Raw genomic sequence first — 17,217 nt, forward strand, 5'->3', positions numbered from 1 at the left:
TCTCCAGAATCATGAGAGGTGACAACAAAATCTCTTCAGAATATATTAAAGGATCATCTATACTATAACCAGAATTAATATTTCATATTAATAGAAATAACAAGTCTGAGAATCTCACAATGCTTTAATATATTATATGTTAAATATATTTAATATATTAACTTGTTTAATTTATTTAATATATTAACATAGATTGCTAAATGTTTGTAAATCATACTATCATCTGAAGCAGGCAAGCTTCAGATGATAGAAAAGCAACCAAGAGCTCAAATAACCTCTTGTTACAAACAATGCAGGCAGAATACCATCTCCCAACACACAACACACCAGATATTAAGGACTAAAGCTGCAGAAGACCACTCCTGTCTGTTAGTAACAGGAAACCAGATACAATTCGCACAGGCTCATAACAGATTGGCAAGATGTTGCCTGGTCATTTGAATCTTTATTTCAGCTGCAACATTCAGATGGTCAGGTCAGGATATGGTGTTAACAACAACAATGTATGGATACACCATATCTTGAATTAACAGTGTTGGGTGGTGTTGGTGGGAAATAGGGTGGGGAATATTTTCTGGCTACACCTTGGGGCCCTTGATACCAATGGAGCATTGTTTAATCTCTACAGAGTATTGCTGCTGACCATGTTCATCCCTTTATGATCACAGTGTAGCCATCATCTGATGGCTACTTTTAACAGGATAATGCAACAGGTCACAATACTCAAATCATCTTAAACAGGTTACTTCATCATGACATTCAGTTTACTGTACTCCAGTCGTTTCCAGTCACCAGATCTCACTTCAGTTGCAATCAGAGGAATGTGTCCAATGTTTTTGTAAATTTATGGCATGCCATGTAGGTCCAAATATTCCCAAAAAAGTGTGAGGTGAGTATATTTGTGCGTTTGAAAAGATAATGGCTTTAAAGACTTGCACCTATTAATAACTTTCCTTGTTTACCAGGGTAAAATGAAAACTGAACAGAAATGGCGACCAGAGACTAAATTAGACCATGGTATAAACCGTGACGTGTTTAAGGACATTCTTTGTAGTAAAAAATTCCTTTTTTACTTTAGGGAAAAGGCTATAAAACTGAGTTTTTTAAATGAATGTATAAAAGTAGTTTATCACAATGGTACAATACCGAGAATAAATGATTCACTTTGGAAAGGATTTGGTACCTTGAAGACCAATCATGACAATCTGAAGTATTTGATTTGGAAGTAGCTGGAGACCTCCCGCCCTTTGACTGCTGGAGATAGACACCACTTTTCCTGCGACCCACTATGGAAGAAGTGGTAGAAAATGACTGACTGACATTCATAATGCCTCATTTAAATGAACAGAACAGCTCAGTAAAGCTACTTTAGGAGCAGAATTACTGTACCTTTGCATAGTATAAGTATTAGAAACACCTGCAAACTCAACACATTTAGACAGGCAATTATCTTTGGAAATACGCCTCTGCGTGTGATGTGATTCATGAATGAAATATTTAATAGAAAGATATTAATTTAATTTTATGTGATATTATGAGGAACCCACAATTTCAATCCTTTCATCTTGTCCTCTTTATTTTTTAACTAAACATGTTAATCTATGTGATTAGTTTTTAGTTTTACAAATTATATTTTAATATAGTAAATGTATGAAGTTTATAAAATAGTGTTTAATAAACTGTCAAAGTTGATCATTATAAAAGCATCTATTTTAAAAATTGCAGAAACAATTATGTAATAGGGGTGCCTTTTTAGGTCAAGACATTTTTTATGTTATTCAGGTTGTTAAGCTCCACATCCAGTAATTATAATAGAAATGTTTAGTTTTCTAATCACCTAATTATATGCACCGTAAAATTATATGCAATATTGTGCAACATTTAAGAGTTAGAGGGGATGATTTTTATAGCAGTACGAGCATTTGTATGGTTTTATCTGGTACGTTCTAATACCTGAGCTGTGTTGGATGCACATCTGTGCCCATTTATGTACCTCAACATCAAATAATAGGTATAGTTGTCCTGAGAGTGTAATTTAAATAACATAAAAAACAATCTTACAGTAAAATGTTGTAGTTTCAACATGATGCATTTATGCCACCAACCCTGTGAAGCTGCTGTAGCCCCTGGCTGTATCGGTATAATCATGCTGCTCTGTGTTTCTGTGTTGGTGGGCTGGCATCATGAACTAGTGCTCGTGTTGTATTACTGCAGTCTGACTCTGTTCTCTCGACGTGTGTTGATGTGCCTTGTATACACTGCATGGAGCTGTGTGTTGGCTGCATGTTTAAACGCAACACTCCATCCTGATTAGGGCTTTTATCGAGGCTTGGCCCTTGTATTATCTTTGGAAAAATAGCCTGTGTCCTTCTAAGTTACGCTATAACTGAGTAATCTCGGTCAGTAAGCATCTATGTCATCTGCGTCTTTGTTATCAGAAGAATGCCACTTAGCCGGGCTTTTGTAAAGGCTTCAGGAAACAGCACAAAGTAGTTGAAATGTTGAAACATTAGTTATTAAATATAATGATGGAATAAAGGTTAAAACAGTTTAATAATGTATCTTTTGACATGGATGTAATACAATTTTAGTTGGAGAGCAATATATGATGAATCCCAGATTGTGGGAAAACATAAAAACAGCAATCTGCCTGGAAAGAAAGGGAAGACAATGAAAAGAAAGGCAGTATAATATATCCCTCGTGTTTTGACCATTTTGTTTTTTTATAAATAACACTTAAATAGAATAAACATATGTACAATTATTGGGTCAAAAGTCTCCATTCTGGACTCATCTGACCATGGGACATTTCCAGATGTGTTGCGGCTTAGCAAACCTAACCTGAGCTGCCGGTTTTTTTACACACAAGGTGCTTACCTTTAGTGATACTTTCAACCAAGTCACATTTATTTAGTGTTATCTAATTGACCTGTCATAGACTTTTAACATTTTAACAGTGGTAACTCTATCAGAAATGAACAGGAAAAACGTGGGCCCCTAATAGGAAATAGTTGTAAAATCTCTGTGCTTATACGTGACAGAAAGAACAAAGCCAAAAGGATAAGAGACAGTAATAAACAATCAAAAAAAGCCATAAACTGTCAGGTACAACCATACACAGAGTTAATATCAGCAACTAAGTCATACAAACTGGCTTTATTGAACATTAGATCTCTGTCAGGAAAATCATTTTTAATCAATGACTTCATTACTGACCAGGATCTTGATGTTATGTTTTTAACAGAAACATGGTTACATGAATTTAATGAAGCTCCCATTCTGATAGAGGCGACGGATGTGGGGAAAACAGTAAAGGTGGACTCATCAGAGAACAATACATGTTTCACATTGTCCACAGCCCAAGATTTGCGCTCCTTGCGCCATTGAAACCGACGTTTGTCATTGGCGTGAGTGACCAAAGGTTTGGCTATAGCAGCCCGGCCATGTATATTGACCCTGTGGAGCTCCCAACGGACAGTTCTGGTGGAAACAGGAGAGTTGAGGTGCACATTTAATTCTGCCATGATTTGGGCAGCCGTGGTTTTATGTTTTTTGGATACAATCCGGTTTAGCGCCCAAACATCCCTTTCAGACAGTTTCTCTTGCGTCCACAGTTAATCCTGTTGGATGTTGTTCGTCCTTCTTGGTGGTATGCTGACATTACACTGGATACTGTGGCTCTTGATACATCACAAATACTTGCTGTCTTGGTCACAGATGCGCCAGCAAGACGTGCACCAACAATTTGTCCTCTTTTGAACTCTGGTATGTCGCCCATAATGTTGTGTGCATTTCAATATTTTGAGCAAAACTGTGCTCTTACCCTGCTAATTGAACCTTCACACTCTGCTCTTACTGGTGCAATGTGCAATCAATGAAGACTGGCTACCAGGCTGGTCCAATTTAGCCATGAAACCTCCCACACTAAAATGACAGGTGTTTCAGTTTCATTGTCCAACCCCTGTACATGCTCCCCTTAACTGAGATTTTAATAAACAACAACGTAAGTTATCATACCTATGCAGACGGCACACAGTTATACGTTACGATGTCACCAGGTGACTATGAACCCATTCAAGCGCTTAGAAGAAATCAATGCATGGATGGGCCTAAATTTTCTTCAGCTGAATCAAAACAAAACTGAAGTAATAATCTTTGGACCAAAGGAAGAGCGTTTAAAAGTTAGCACACAGCTTCGGTTAATACAGCAAGAAACCACCAGTCAGGCTCGAAACCTGGGTGTAGTGATGGACTCAGACCTGAATGCTGCTGCCCGCGTCCTCACTAGAACTAAGAAAGTGGAGCACATCAGCCCGGTTCTAAAGTCCCTACACTGGCTCCCTGTAGCTCAGAGAATAGACTTTAAAATACTTCTGTTAGTCTATAAATGACTAAATGGCTTAACACCAAAATACATTACAGACTTGTTGTCAGTGTATCAACCACCCAGACCTCTCAGGTCTTCTGGCTCTACTCTGCATACCCAGAACCAGAACCAAACATGGAGAAGCAGCTTTTACTTCTTATGCTCCACTAATGTAGAATAAACTCCCAGAAAACTGTAAAAGCGCCGAAACCCTAAACTGCTTTAAATCAAGATTAAAAACGTATTTGTTTAGAGTGGCCTTTGACTGTGTTATCTAAACATTATTAGTTACGTTTTCAGTCCAATTTTCCTTTAATTTTCTTATCCATCATTCTATTCTCTTTATTTTTTAATTACCTCTGTTTGTTTTTCTGTATCATTGCGATGTTTTTTCTTATGTGCAGCGCCTTGAGTACCTTGTTGCTGAAAAGCGCTATATAAATAAAGTTGACTTAACTTGACCTAACAGAGAGCTTTACGGTCTGAGATGGGGCTCTTCGTGTTTTTATGTTTCTTTGATTATTTTATGGTGGGATGTTGGAGTGAATATCCTAGGACATTCACTTCTGGGAAGATTGGCAACTATCTTAAATACATTCCAGTTGTGCATAATCTATCTCCATGTAAAATGATGGACTTTGAAAATAGTGTTATAACCCTTCCCAGAGAGATACATTAAATAATTGGGTTTGAGTAGCAACACCTAGCTGCATTTTTGATTTGTAAACAATATGGAAGCCTAAGTGCTGTGCTTCAGTTCCTATAGCTACTTCAAAATAACCCATCTGTTAAAGTGCAGCCACCAGGCACTACTTGATGAGAGTTTAACTCAGGACTGGCTCCAGAATAAGGCTCCAGTATCACTACTCCAGGCAAGGTAATTTGGCCCCATGGCATTATCAACTGAATAACCTTTAGTCTGTCCTCTCACCCTCAGCTAACTGGGAGGAGAACCTACCAAATGCAAAACTCACAGACATCAAAGATTTCAGGGTAATTAAGGCCCCTCCACCATTATAATGATGTGATTCAAGGTGGGGAATAAAATCCACTTCCTCCAAAAGCTCGCTGGACATATTTTGAGGTTAGGATTCCTATTAAGATCAGAATTGAAAGCAGCCACTTAAGACTAGTTGGCATCTGATAAAAAATGCCCTCTGAGTGCCTTTCTAGAGACAGCATGCGGGAGAAGACTCTCAGGGTGGCGGCTTTAAGGCAGAACAAGGTCTATGTCTCATGGCTAACAATGACTTAGTCCTTCCTGATAAATTTGTAAACATAACTGGAGAAGTGCCAAACCTATTGTCCAGACCAGGTCGTGGATGGATGGATGGATGATCTTTTTTCTTGAGTGAAGTAAAACAAATTGTCATCCTAATTCAATTTTGATTTTCAAATAATTATTTGCTAAATTAATCAGAAAATGGGTCGGACTTCTCTCCTGTTGAAGCCCCTTTAAATATTCAACATGCCGAGGAAAGTGAATCTTTATCAGTGCAGACAGACCATTTGCATAGTGCAGCATGAGATTACATTATGTTATTATTGGGTCACTGATGCAACATTTGAGAAGCACTTGAGCAAATCCCATAGCAGTGACGCTTATTTGTGGTTTGTAGGTGTGACGCTTATGCTACAGATTTTTTTTACCATGTCTAAGTCTGGCTTAGCAGGACATGTAGAAAGGTGATGCTGTAGCATTATTTAAATAAGCAGCCATTATAAACAGAGCGCAGATATGCAACAGTGGAATAGGGATACAAAATGCTAATCATTTATTTTTATATATGTTTTGCCACAGAGGGTAACCTTAAATGTGTTTTTTTATTCCATGTTGCCATGCTGTCTGTAGGTTGCTGTCCAGGATGGCAGGGATGAAGGAGCAGCAGATCACGGAAGAGAAGCCCCTGCTGCTGGAGCAAAGAGGAGCGGATGCAGACATGGTCAGTCCACCATGGTTATCATTTGCATGTCTTTCTGTTACCATTAGCCCTTCTATCCGGGCATTCACACGCCATTAGTGAGGGCTTTTAAAAACTCTTGGCATATTTACACTGAGATGTTTGTGCTCATTAATTGTGATGGCTTATAATTAGACAATGGGCCTGTTTACCAGCAGAGGAGGAAATTAATGAACTCTATCCAACCATGACAACGCTGTGAAAAGATGAGAGCTCATTCAAGCTGTGAGAGGAAGGGAAAGAGACCGAGTGAATAAAAAAAAGAGAATAGGCAGAGGCAATTACATAAACATCACTTATTCCAGTCCACTTACCCAGTAAAGAAGCAACAGGTAGACACTGAGGCGAAATCAGGGGTTCTTGAATACCTCTTGATGTGGGAATGATGAAAATGCTGGAGACATCTCTGATGGAAAAGTGACTTGAAGAGGCTAGATTTATGCCTGAAAAGCACACTGTTAATTATATCTTCAAACTTTTCTAACAGCACTTTCTAAGTCAAGTGAGCTGGTTATTATCCTTACCAACTGTGAAAATAATAGTTATTTGGTCTAAAATAAGGACCCAGATAAGCCTACAGATGAATGACTGACAGGTCTTAATGGTCCATTACAGGAAGACAAACAAGAAAGAAAATTACTTTCCCGAAAATAATTTCTGTCTGCTTTAAACCTACGTTTTACTGAGAAGTGTCAGGAATATGATGCATCCAGTTGATACAGAAGCTCAGTATTTTTAATGAGAAGTAACAAAATATGTTCTCCATTGGTACAAATCTCATAAACCACCATTCATCAGATTAAAAGGTCATTGAGCCAGCTCATTATAACTCTCTGTTGGTAAATATTGAAGGTCATTGATTACTGTCTCATTGATCCAGTTACACATTGCATGATTTGACTGGCCGCTGTTGTATTTTGTGAATGATCTCTTTTGCTCAAGCACACTCTCTGATGCCTCTCACAACCTGTTTAAAGTCTGCAGCATAGGTCAGCTTTAAAAGCAGTAAGTGACTGCTCTTTGCACAAGGAGCTGGTAAAACCCACAACCATTCATGTCTGAAAAAAACCTTCATTAGGTTCATATGGGAAAATTAAAGACAATCTTTGGATTAAAAATGGCAAAATAATACTTAAGCAGACAAAACAAATCAGATGTGGTGTTCCTGGTTACTTTTGCCACATAAATGAAACAAATGTCAAACAAAAACTTTACCAGTGTAAAAATTGTACAGGAATCTTGCCAAAAATGTTAAAGTTTTTATAACAGTCATTGGTTCATAGCACCTTTTATCATGGTATGAAAGGACTAGATTCCTGGTTTACAGTTGCTTGAGAAGGAAGTCAGCTGACCAAGACCCACAACTTGTTCCTTCATTGCAACTAAAGGAAGCCTGCAAATCTTTGGCATGGCCTTTCTGGTGACACAGGAACAGAAAAGCTGTAAAGAAACAGGACAAGATGTCTATTCCTTGGACATTTAAAAGGACATGTAGCTCACCCAGAGCATTTTGAAGATCTGTACAAACATCAGAAAATGAAAATGGGAATTATAAGCATCATGTTTTATGTTAACTGTATGTTGCTTATTTGTGTGCCCAATAACCACCTTGTTGTGCTTGTTTCACAACACAGCAGGATAAAGGAGAGGAGGCATCGGGGGGACTCCCATGCCCCGAAAGCCCCGCGCCCCCTAATGAACCCCCTCCCCCCCGCCGTCCCACTCACCGCTGGCATGCCTTCGCACGGCACTGGCTCCGCCAGACCCGCCGTCGGACCAGCGGGGTCCTCCCGGTAACTACCAGAACAACCAGAAACATCTGACTGACAGAACACAAAATCAAAAACACAACAACACATTTAAGACGAAGTTAATAATGAGAAATTAAACATTAAGATATATTGCTCAGAATTATTCCCTCTATAAGTGAACTGGCTAAATGCTAACAAACCTAGTTAGATTTGAGACCTCTGAAATTAGGAGTAATAAATAAAATATACATGATTAACCAAAATGAAATATGATGTAGTCAGATTAAAATCACATTCTGATTCACACTACTGATTTAATATACAATTTTTATGATGAAATCATGAGCAGAAAATAAAACATGAACACATTTTGACCAGAACGAATCTCTTTCCAAACAAACTAACTATGCTAACAGGCTTAGCTTTGCTTAGAAACATTTGAAACAAGCAGAAATTGATTACATGTGTGTGATTAATCCAGATATAATTGATTAATAATTTTTTTAAACTGTAATCTGTAAGGAAGCAGAAAACGAAAACATTAGTGTATTTCTTTTAGACTTAGCTCCTCTAAAATCAAAGTGGCTGAATGCTAACATCCCTAGCTTAGTAGAGGTTCTTCAAAAACGAATAGACAAAACTGTATGCCATTAGTCTACACTGAAATCAAATATTTGAGATATTTAAACCATTTTGAAACAAGCACAGATAAATAAAATGTTCAAATTTATTCAGTTAATGCTCGATTGATTAAACTTGTTTCTTTTCTGAAAAAGTGTGCTGATAATAAAACTTACTTGATTGATCTAAATTTAAATCACAATCTGAATGAATCAGTTTGCTATTGATTTATAAAATAAGTATCTTTGTCAAAGGTAAGTTGAAAATTAAACTATTTTGTCCAAATCAAGTCTCAACCTAACTAGTGAACTCCTGTCTGATTGAGTTTAGCAGAGACAGCCCAGAAAAAAGGAGACTAAACAAAAATTTGGAAGATTAACCTACATTTAAATCACATTTGATGCTTTATTCAATTGATTATTTACTAACAAAGAATCTCAGTAAAAAGCAAGGCAGAATAATGAATAAAATATATTTAGTTAAGGGACCTAATAAATGTATCTGTTCTAAAGCTCTGTACCAAACAGAACAAAAACATGAAATAAAAGTTTGGTTTCTTGCAAAACTGATGTAGAGTTAATATTTTATAGTTATATTTCTGTAATACATTTTTATTTTATATGGTTAGTTTGGTTCAGCTCATAGTGATAAAATGTCCCAAGCATCAATGCAAAATACAACAGCACAATAGATTTTAATGTCCAGTGGACTTAATCAAGTCAGTTTTCCTGAAATCTAGGCCAAAATCTGCATTCAAAAAACCAGCTCTGAACGAGAACAACTGATCAGAAGTGCCAGAAACCCATTTAGGCAATTTTCACAGTATAGCTTTAACATAGCTTTAACAATTCATTTTCTTTGGTTAATTTCACATCTTTCTGAACCGATCTATTGCACGGTCACATGTCAGAGTAAAAAGAAAGAGAAGACTGCCACCTGCTGGTCCGACCACCTTACTATCATTACCAACGTCCTCCCTGTTTTAATGAAATCCCATCCGCATGAAATCCACAGGGATCGAAGTTGCCTCGAAGCTGCTCATTTGTCTGAAGGATTAGTTAAATAATTCATTAAGTAACTAATTTGGTATAAATAAAGTAACATGTTGAAAAAGTAAAAAAATCACTCGAATTGTTCTCTTGGTGCAGTTTCTCTCTCGGCAACTTCAGATTCTTGTTTCTATTTTTTTAGGTGTATCCCTCCTCTAACTCTGAGCTCCACTCCTGTCATTTCTGTCAAGTCATCACTGCTACCTAACTAAAATTTCACTTTGTGTTTCCATAATCCATCACTTCTACTTTCGCCTCATTTTTATATTTGTGTTTAAAGTTTGCATGTTTTCTTTCAGAACCATCTTGACAAATCTCCCCCTGACCTCACAAATTCAGAGATGTGCATTTCTAGAAAAGAGGCAGGCCATCTTTTCTGACAGGATATCTAACCCCACATGCATACCCTTAATTTTGTTGTTTTTGTTTATCCAGATTTCCAGATGTCCCTGCTCTGCTCTAGGCTTTTAACCCTGGATGTGATAAGTGAACTTGTTTTTGTGCGCAAAACGTTTGTAACATAAATAATACATGCTCATAGTTATTGCTCTTAAGCATTTCCTAAAGTATGGGTTTACAAATGTCCATCCTTGTCTTACAATTAAATTATTAAAATTACCAATTGATAAGTGTAAATAAAGAGAACTGAGCATTATTTATATATACATATACAAAAATTCCAGGCCCACCCTTTAATTTGAGTCAAGACTCGATTCATTTTAAGATTTAGGAAATTACCTGAAAGATAACGCATAATTTACCTTAAATGTATATCCAAACATTTTTTATGACTCAATTGCATGGCTGAAGTCACACTGTGATCAGTCTTCTTCTTATTGCTCCTATAAAGGATTCAGACTGAGCCTCATACTGTTTTACTCATTTAACAATTGTGGTCCAATCAAAAAGTCCTCGACTTTGGTCTTTCCTGGCAAAAATATTCATACCCTTTGAAGTTTTCACATTTTGTTACATTACTACCACAAACTTCAAGGATCTGATTGAGATTTTATGTAATAAAAGGTGGAAAGAAACAATGTTTCAATTTTTGGAGAAATGAAAATCTGTAAGGTTTTGTTTATGTTTGTATTCAGCCCACTTGAGTCAGTACTTTCTAAAACCACCAGTTACAGCTGCAAGTAATTTGGGATGTGTCTCCAACAGCTTTGCACATCTACAGACTGATATTTTGGTTCATTCTTCTTTGCAAAACAACTCAACTCAGACAGATTGGATGAGGAACTCCAGACAAACATTTTCTGGTAATCAAAAGGCTTTTCTTTCAATGCTGACTTTCTTGATACCAATAAAGAGGAGGGCACTACTAAAACCTTTACCAGATTCTCCCACCTGAGCATTGGATCTCTGCAGCTCATCCAGAGTTACCATTGGCATCTTGGCTGCTTCTCTGATTACTTGGTCAGATCAGGTGGATGGCAATATCTTCGTCTGCAGTTGTATCATACTCTTCTCCTTTTCAGATGATGGACTCAACAGAGCTCTGTGAGATGGTCAACATTTGGGATGTCGTTTTATAACTTATCCCTGCTTTAAAGCTCTCTACAACTTTATCATAGATCTGTCTGCTATGTTTCTATGTCTTCATGATGCGGCTTGATCACTTATGTTCTGTCAACAAATCTTTGAAAGTAGAATAAAAATGTACACCAAACCTTTCAGACTTCTATTTGTAAATTTCACATGCCCTCCATCCTTTTCCTTCAAAATTATGTGCTGCCCTGTGTTGATCTTTGTTATGACTGGCTCAGTGACATAACAAAAACAGGAGACTATGCCACAGGTAAAATTGCACAAAATTAACATTTCTTTAAGAATAAAGCCAATCTAGACAAACTCAAATGTGCATGATAAGGATGAGACATGGCCCAGCAGCAGAGCAGCCCACACACATGCGTCAAGGAGCGTGGAGAAGTCAAGCAGAGAGAGAGAGACCTATTCTCTCTCTGCCGGAGTGAGAAAACCGACAGTTTATATATGCTGTGCTCCAGACCTACAGCAATCTGCACAGAGAAGGAGCAAAAAGGCAGACGCACCGCAATACGCATAACCCAGCCCACAAGGCTTAGGGCCACAACAGTCTATTCCCAGTATAGTACAGAAGAGGTTTATGATTGTAATGTGACTTAATGTGGAAAGTTTTCACAGGTATATAAAATACTTTTGCAAGACTCTAGTTGTTTGCTAGTTAAGATCACTTTCAAGGTGGTTTGCTGTGAGGGGAGATCTGGGCACTACACTGTCTCATGTTTTCAAACACCATGTTTCATCATTTTCTAACTCTTCTCAGTTTCTCACACTTGCTTTAAGTTACACATTGTTGTAAGGTGGTTATTTTGTAAAAAAAATATATTCATTTTCATTTTAAAATGCAAAACATTAAAACAACTATATAAGAGCTTTCTCCATCAGAACTGCTGCTGTTCTTCCTGAGAAAACAATTCTGGCATGGTTCTGTGGCTCCAGAGGGATCAGACCCAAATCACATCAGTTTTAATCTATTTGTGCACATGTTACTCTGAGTATTCATCAGAATCCAAAAATCTAAAAAAATTAAAATAAAAATACATGGACATTAGGAAACAAATATGAAAATTATTATTTTTTGTATTAAACATTCAGAATTACATTCCTTCTTGATAACATGATTTACCAGTTATTTAAATGATTAAAAAGTACAAAAAATTAAGTAAAAGTATTTTGAAAGTGTTTTTTCATAAAGAATTTTATCATTTTATTCTATTTTTGAAGTGACTTTTTCAACACGGGCTGCACGGTGGCACAGTTGGTAGCACTGTTGCCTTGCAGTAAGAAGGTCCTGGGTTCAATTCCCGCCCTGGGGTCTTTCTGCATGGAGTTTGCATGTTCTCCCTGTGCATGCGTGGGTTCTCACTGGGTACTCTGGCTTCCTCCCACAGTCCAAAGACATGACTGTTAGGTTAATTGGTCTCTCTAAATTGCCCTTAGGTGTATGAATGAGTGTGTGCATGGTTGTTTGTGTTGCCCTGCGATGGACTGGCGACCTGTCCAGGGTGTACCCCGCCTCTCGCCCATAGACTGCTGGAGATAGGCACCAGCCCCCCCTGTGACCCACTATGGAATAAGTGGTAGAAAATGACTGACTGACTTTTTAAACACATGACTGAAGATGTTGCATAACTCTGGCGCAGAGACAGTAATGTTTTTTTTGCCATTAATGTGGTCTGTCTCTGTTAAATACACAAAATGACTGCTCTAAGAAAAACACTATATGCCTAATGAATGGAGGAACCTTCTAGATACATCAGAGCAAATATGGTTTCTGGTGTTTTAAGTAACCTTTACGCTCTTCAATTAATTCAATTAAATTTTTTTATGCCTGTTCATTAATTTGTTGTTATATCAGTGGAGTATCCTTTTCAGTGCAACGCATAAAAAAGTATTCAACCCCTTGGATGCTTCAGCCTTAAATTGCTTTTACAAATGAAATTATGGTGAATATAATTTGGCTTTTTTGACAACAATTTGAAAAAAAATAAATAAAACCTTTGGCATCAAAGTGAACAGAATATTCATAAATATTCATCCCCTTCAGCTCAGTATGTAGGTGATGCTACAGAGCCCGCAAGGGGACATGTGGGAATTTGTTTTTTCTTTAGCGTTCCCACACAATACTTTTTGCATTTCCATGCAATACTTTGTAGGATAGTTTCCAAACCAGACAACTGCAAAAATGGAACAAATACTACTCCCGTTTTTGAAATTTACTGAGTTTTATTTTGAAATTGGCCTTGAATATAAGGATATTCAGGCAGACTTAAAGACAGTTATTATCCACAAGCTGTCAGACTACTGAACTCTGGACAATTATACTGCACTGAACCACATTTGTGACACTTTATTAGCTTATTCCTGCTGCACGATGTGTACTTTTTTAATGCATGCCATTAGTGCTTTTGTTTTTGTTGTGAGTTGAACGGATCTCATTATCCCAAGCATTTCATTGCATTGTTGACTGCATGTTAACCTGCATATGACAAACAAACCATACCAATGCCATATCAGTACTGTTTGTCATGTGTGCTGCTGTTCCAAAATGCACAGCTTTCTCAAGGGGATTAACAACTTTTGCGAAGGAACACAAAGGCATTCCATGGTAGCACAAAACGTATTGCGAGCGAATGTAAAAGTATTGCGTGGGGACGCAAAAGAAAAAAATCCCCCCAAATCCCCCCGCGGGCTCCATATGATGCACCTTTGGCTGCAACAACAGCACTTAGTCTGTCTATTCAATCAGGTTTGAGCAGCTGGACATAGTGGCTTATCTCCATTCTTCCTCAGAAACAGCCCAAGCTCGGTCACGTTGTTTATGAATAGGACGTCAACAGTATCTTTTCTCAACAGGATTGTGGTCTGGGTCTTTTATTTGGTCATTCCAGAACATTCACCTTGTTTTTTTTTTTTACTATTTCTGGGTGATTTTATCTGTATGCTCGGGGCTGTTGTCTTACTGGAAAATAAATCATTTCTCCTCCAGGATTTGTTTCCTTTTTCATATTCCCCTGTACCTTGGTCCATCAGTGGCAAGTTAGGGACCATGTTATTCTGTAGTGGGGAATAGTTAATGCAACCTTTATGCAAATTAAGTTTTGTATTGTATTATATTAATTTATTTGTCATATACAGATTGATGCACGCAGTCAACAATGCAATGAAAGGCTTGGGATATGAAGAAACGTTCAATTCACTATAAAAACAAAAGCACTAATGGTGTGTAACAGAAAAAAGTACACATCATGCAGCAGCAATAGCTAAGAAAGTGTCACAAATGTGATTTGGTGCAGTATTAATGTCCAGAGTTCAGTAGTCTGACAGCTTGTGGATAATAACTGTCTTTAAGCCTTTTTGTGCATGCTGGCAGGCACCTGTACCGCCTGCCAGAAGGTAGCAGACAGAAAAGTATTTTGCTTGGCGGGGAGGGAGTGCCAGTGATGACCTCTGCCGTTCACACAACCCCATGTAGTGCTTTTCATGTCTGATGGGGGTTCCTATACCACACTGTGTACGTTAGGCTCTCAGTAATGCACCTGTAGAAGTTTGTGAGGATGCTGATGCTCATGTCAAACTTGCTTCTAAGGAAACTTACTTCTATTATGTGTTTAAAATACTATAAATTGTAGTTTACTAATGCCACCTAGCGAAGTCACTATTGAGTCTGTTAGGGTGAGCATCTGACTTTCTGTTGTAGTGTAATTTCTTTTAATATGCGTATATCGTCCACTGACTGCTAAAACAAATTTTTATTCACAACTACAGACTCTTTTAATGGATTTTAAGGGCCACATATAAATGGGGAGCTTTAACATCAACTGGAATGTGGAAAAAAAAATTTAAAACTTTGAAGCAAACTATGGATAACGAGGATAACAAGTCATTCCAAAACTATAATAGGTTTGTTGTTTACAAATCGTCCTAAAGAATTCCTGAAACTCAGTCTTCTGAAAGGCGCGTTTACTCCATGTGGGAGCATGTGTACAAAGACACAGTTGTGTAAATATGTCTGGCATAAGCGCAGATACAGAGTTTATGTTTTTATAGGATGCTTGGTTACAATATAAAATTGTGATATAGTGTACATGAGGTTTAGACATGGAGTTTGACAACTAGCCTGAAATGTTGTGCACTCGCTTTCTTATATGATGTGTTTCGTGTTAATGTTTTCTTCACTTGTTTGTCTTTTTTAACATTATTAATTGTAGGTCATTCAGCCTGTACCATCTGGCAGGAGATAAACAATGAAAATCAGCCTTGGCTGTAATTGGGTGCATTTGCATTTGTGTTGCTCAAAATGTGTCCCTCTTCAACAACAAAACAATACATGAAATAAAAGAGTCTTCATGTTGTAATTGTAGCCAGAATACTAATGACCCGTGACAAGACCTTCTTCTTCTGGGGTTTAACAGTGCTTCTGTTCTTTAGACATTGCATTTTTTGGTTCCTTATCTTGGGTATTACATTTTTAAACGTGTAACATGTAATTCATGTCCGAACACTCTGGATATGATTGCTGGCGAAAGGTTTGGCTTCCTTTTTACTGAAGGGAATGTAAAATTCAACAGCTACAGATTTTAGTGTTTCCTTTGTTAGGATGTCATCGTCTTCCTTTCCTCTACTCGTCCACATGTGCTGGGACCATTCCAGTATGTGTTTTATCCTGTTCTTGGTTAATTATTGCAGAAGCACACTTTGATAAAGAAAAAGCAGTCTGGACCTCCCAGACACACATCAACTGCTCTCAAATAATATTCATTTTTTTACTGTGGCACTACTGGCATCATTATGCTGGATCTCTGTTAAATTGTGACAGTCTCTTTAAAAGGAGTGATTATTTATGAAATCATTTACTTTCCCCTATATAGTTTAAATTAATCGAAATGAGTTTGTAAGAATCAGTTTTTATGTTTTATCAAGTTTTCTTTTTGTAAATTCTTCAAAAAAAAGTCAAATTCTATTTACCATGACTTCATTTTTAAAAAGCAATTAAAGGCTGAAACACCCAAATATGGGCAATACCTTTAAATGTGTTTTAGGTTCAAATGTATGCCACACCTTTTATTTTAAAATTTGTGGCTTTTTTATTCCCATGAAGGCAGCAGCTGATGGTAAACCTGCTGCTAAGGTCCCTGTGTTTTTGTGGTTTCTGGGGTGTGGACCTACAGAGCACTACTTTCACTGCTCTACAACAATGGATGCTCTGTTCAAGTGTGTGCACATCTCATTCTGATGTAATAGTTTTTGTGTGTTTTATGTGCTTGTCTCCCTGACCAGGAAAACCCTGAACAGCTGATGCCCCCAGGCGACTGGAAGGTACAAACCATCTCACCCCTTTCTTCTTTAATTATTATTGCTTTTTCTGTTCTCTCTGTCTGTAGCAATTCTTCTCAATTTGTCATATGTTTGACTTGCTCACATGGGTAAACTGTTTATATTTAGTGATAAGTATATTATTCCAAGGCCTAATATAATTGCTGCCTGACTGAAATATGGAGCTTTACGTTATAAAAAAAACAGAGAGCATATATTCTGCCTTCTAGCAGAAAAAGATTTTGTTGCTGTTATACACAAGCTTTTTGTTACACTCATGTTCTTTATTTGTAGTAACCAGAAACAAACCTTTGAACAACCTCGAGTTAGAGAAATGGTTTTGAGCAGCTAGTAAGCTGGGAGAGAATTCTAGGAGAAAACGACAAAAAGATAAATCAGAAAGAAAAACTATGATGTAACTGGAAAGTTTTTTTTCTTTAAAAGAAAAAAGCTTATAAGTGCCTTTTATAACAACATAACAGGTGAGTTAAAGCTAAAGCCATAATATGGAATAATACACAAATCTAACAGGGATAGTTATTGAATAGGAAACAAAATACAGCAACTAAAATGACTGATCAGTATTTATTTGCAAAATTTAAGGCATG

The 17,217-nt window shown here is 37.3% G+C and overlaps 1 protein-coding gene across 3 annotated transcripts in view; it reads left to right on the forward strand.

Annotated features, from left to right (window-relative positions):
• The window catches only part of ndrg4 (NDRG family member 4), an 89,497-nt gene that overhangs the window by 38,397 nt on the left and 33,883 nt on the right, over positions 1-17,217 (forward strand). For 2 of the 3 annotated variants that reach the window (XM_047384875.1, XM_047384841.1), the window contains exons 2-4: positions 6,219-6,309; positions 7,962-8,120; positions 16,574-16,612. In XM_047384875.1, coding sequence (XP_047240831.1) covers positions 6,232-6,309; positions 7,962-8,120; positions 16,574-16,612 — 276 coding nt within the window. In that variant the 5' untranslated portion in view covers positions 6,219-6,231. The remainder of the gene's footprint in view (positions 1-6,218; positions 6,310-7,961; positions 8,121-16,573; positions 16,613-17,217) is intronic. The other variant, XM_047384848.1, reaches the window with a different exon arrangement.

Source organism: Girardinichthys multiradiatus, chromosome 2, assembly GCF_021462225.1.
Source record: "Girardinichthys multiradiatus isolate DD_20200921_A chromosome 2, DD_fGirMul_XY1, whole genome shotgun sequence".
Lineage (NCBI taxonomy): Eukaryota > Metazoa > Chordata > Actinopteri > Cyprinodontiformes > Goodeidae > Girardinichthys > Girardinichthys multiradiatus.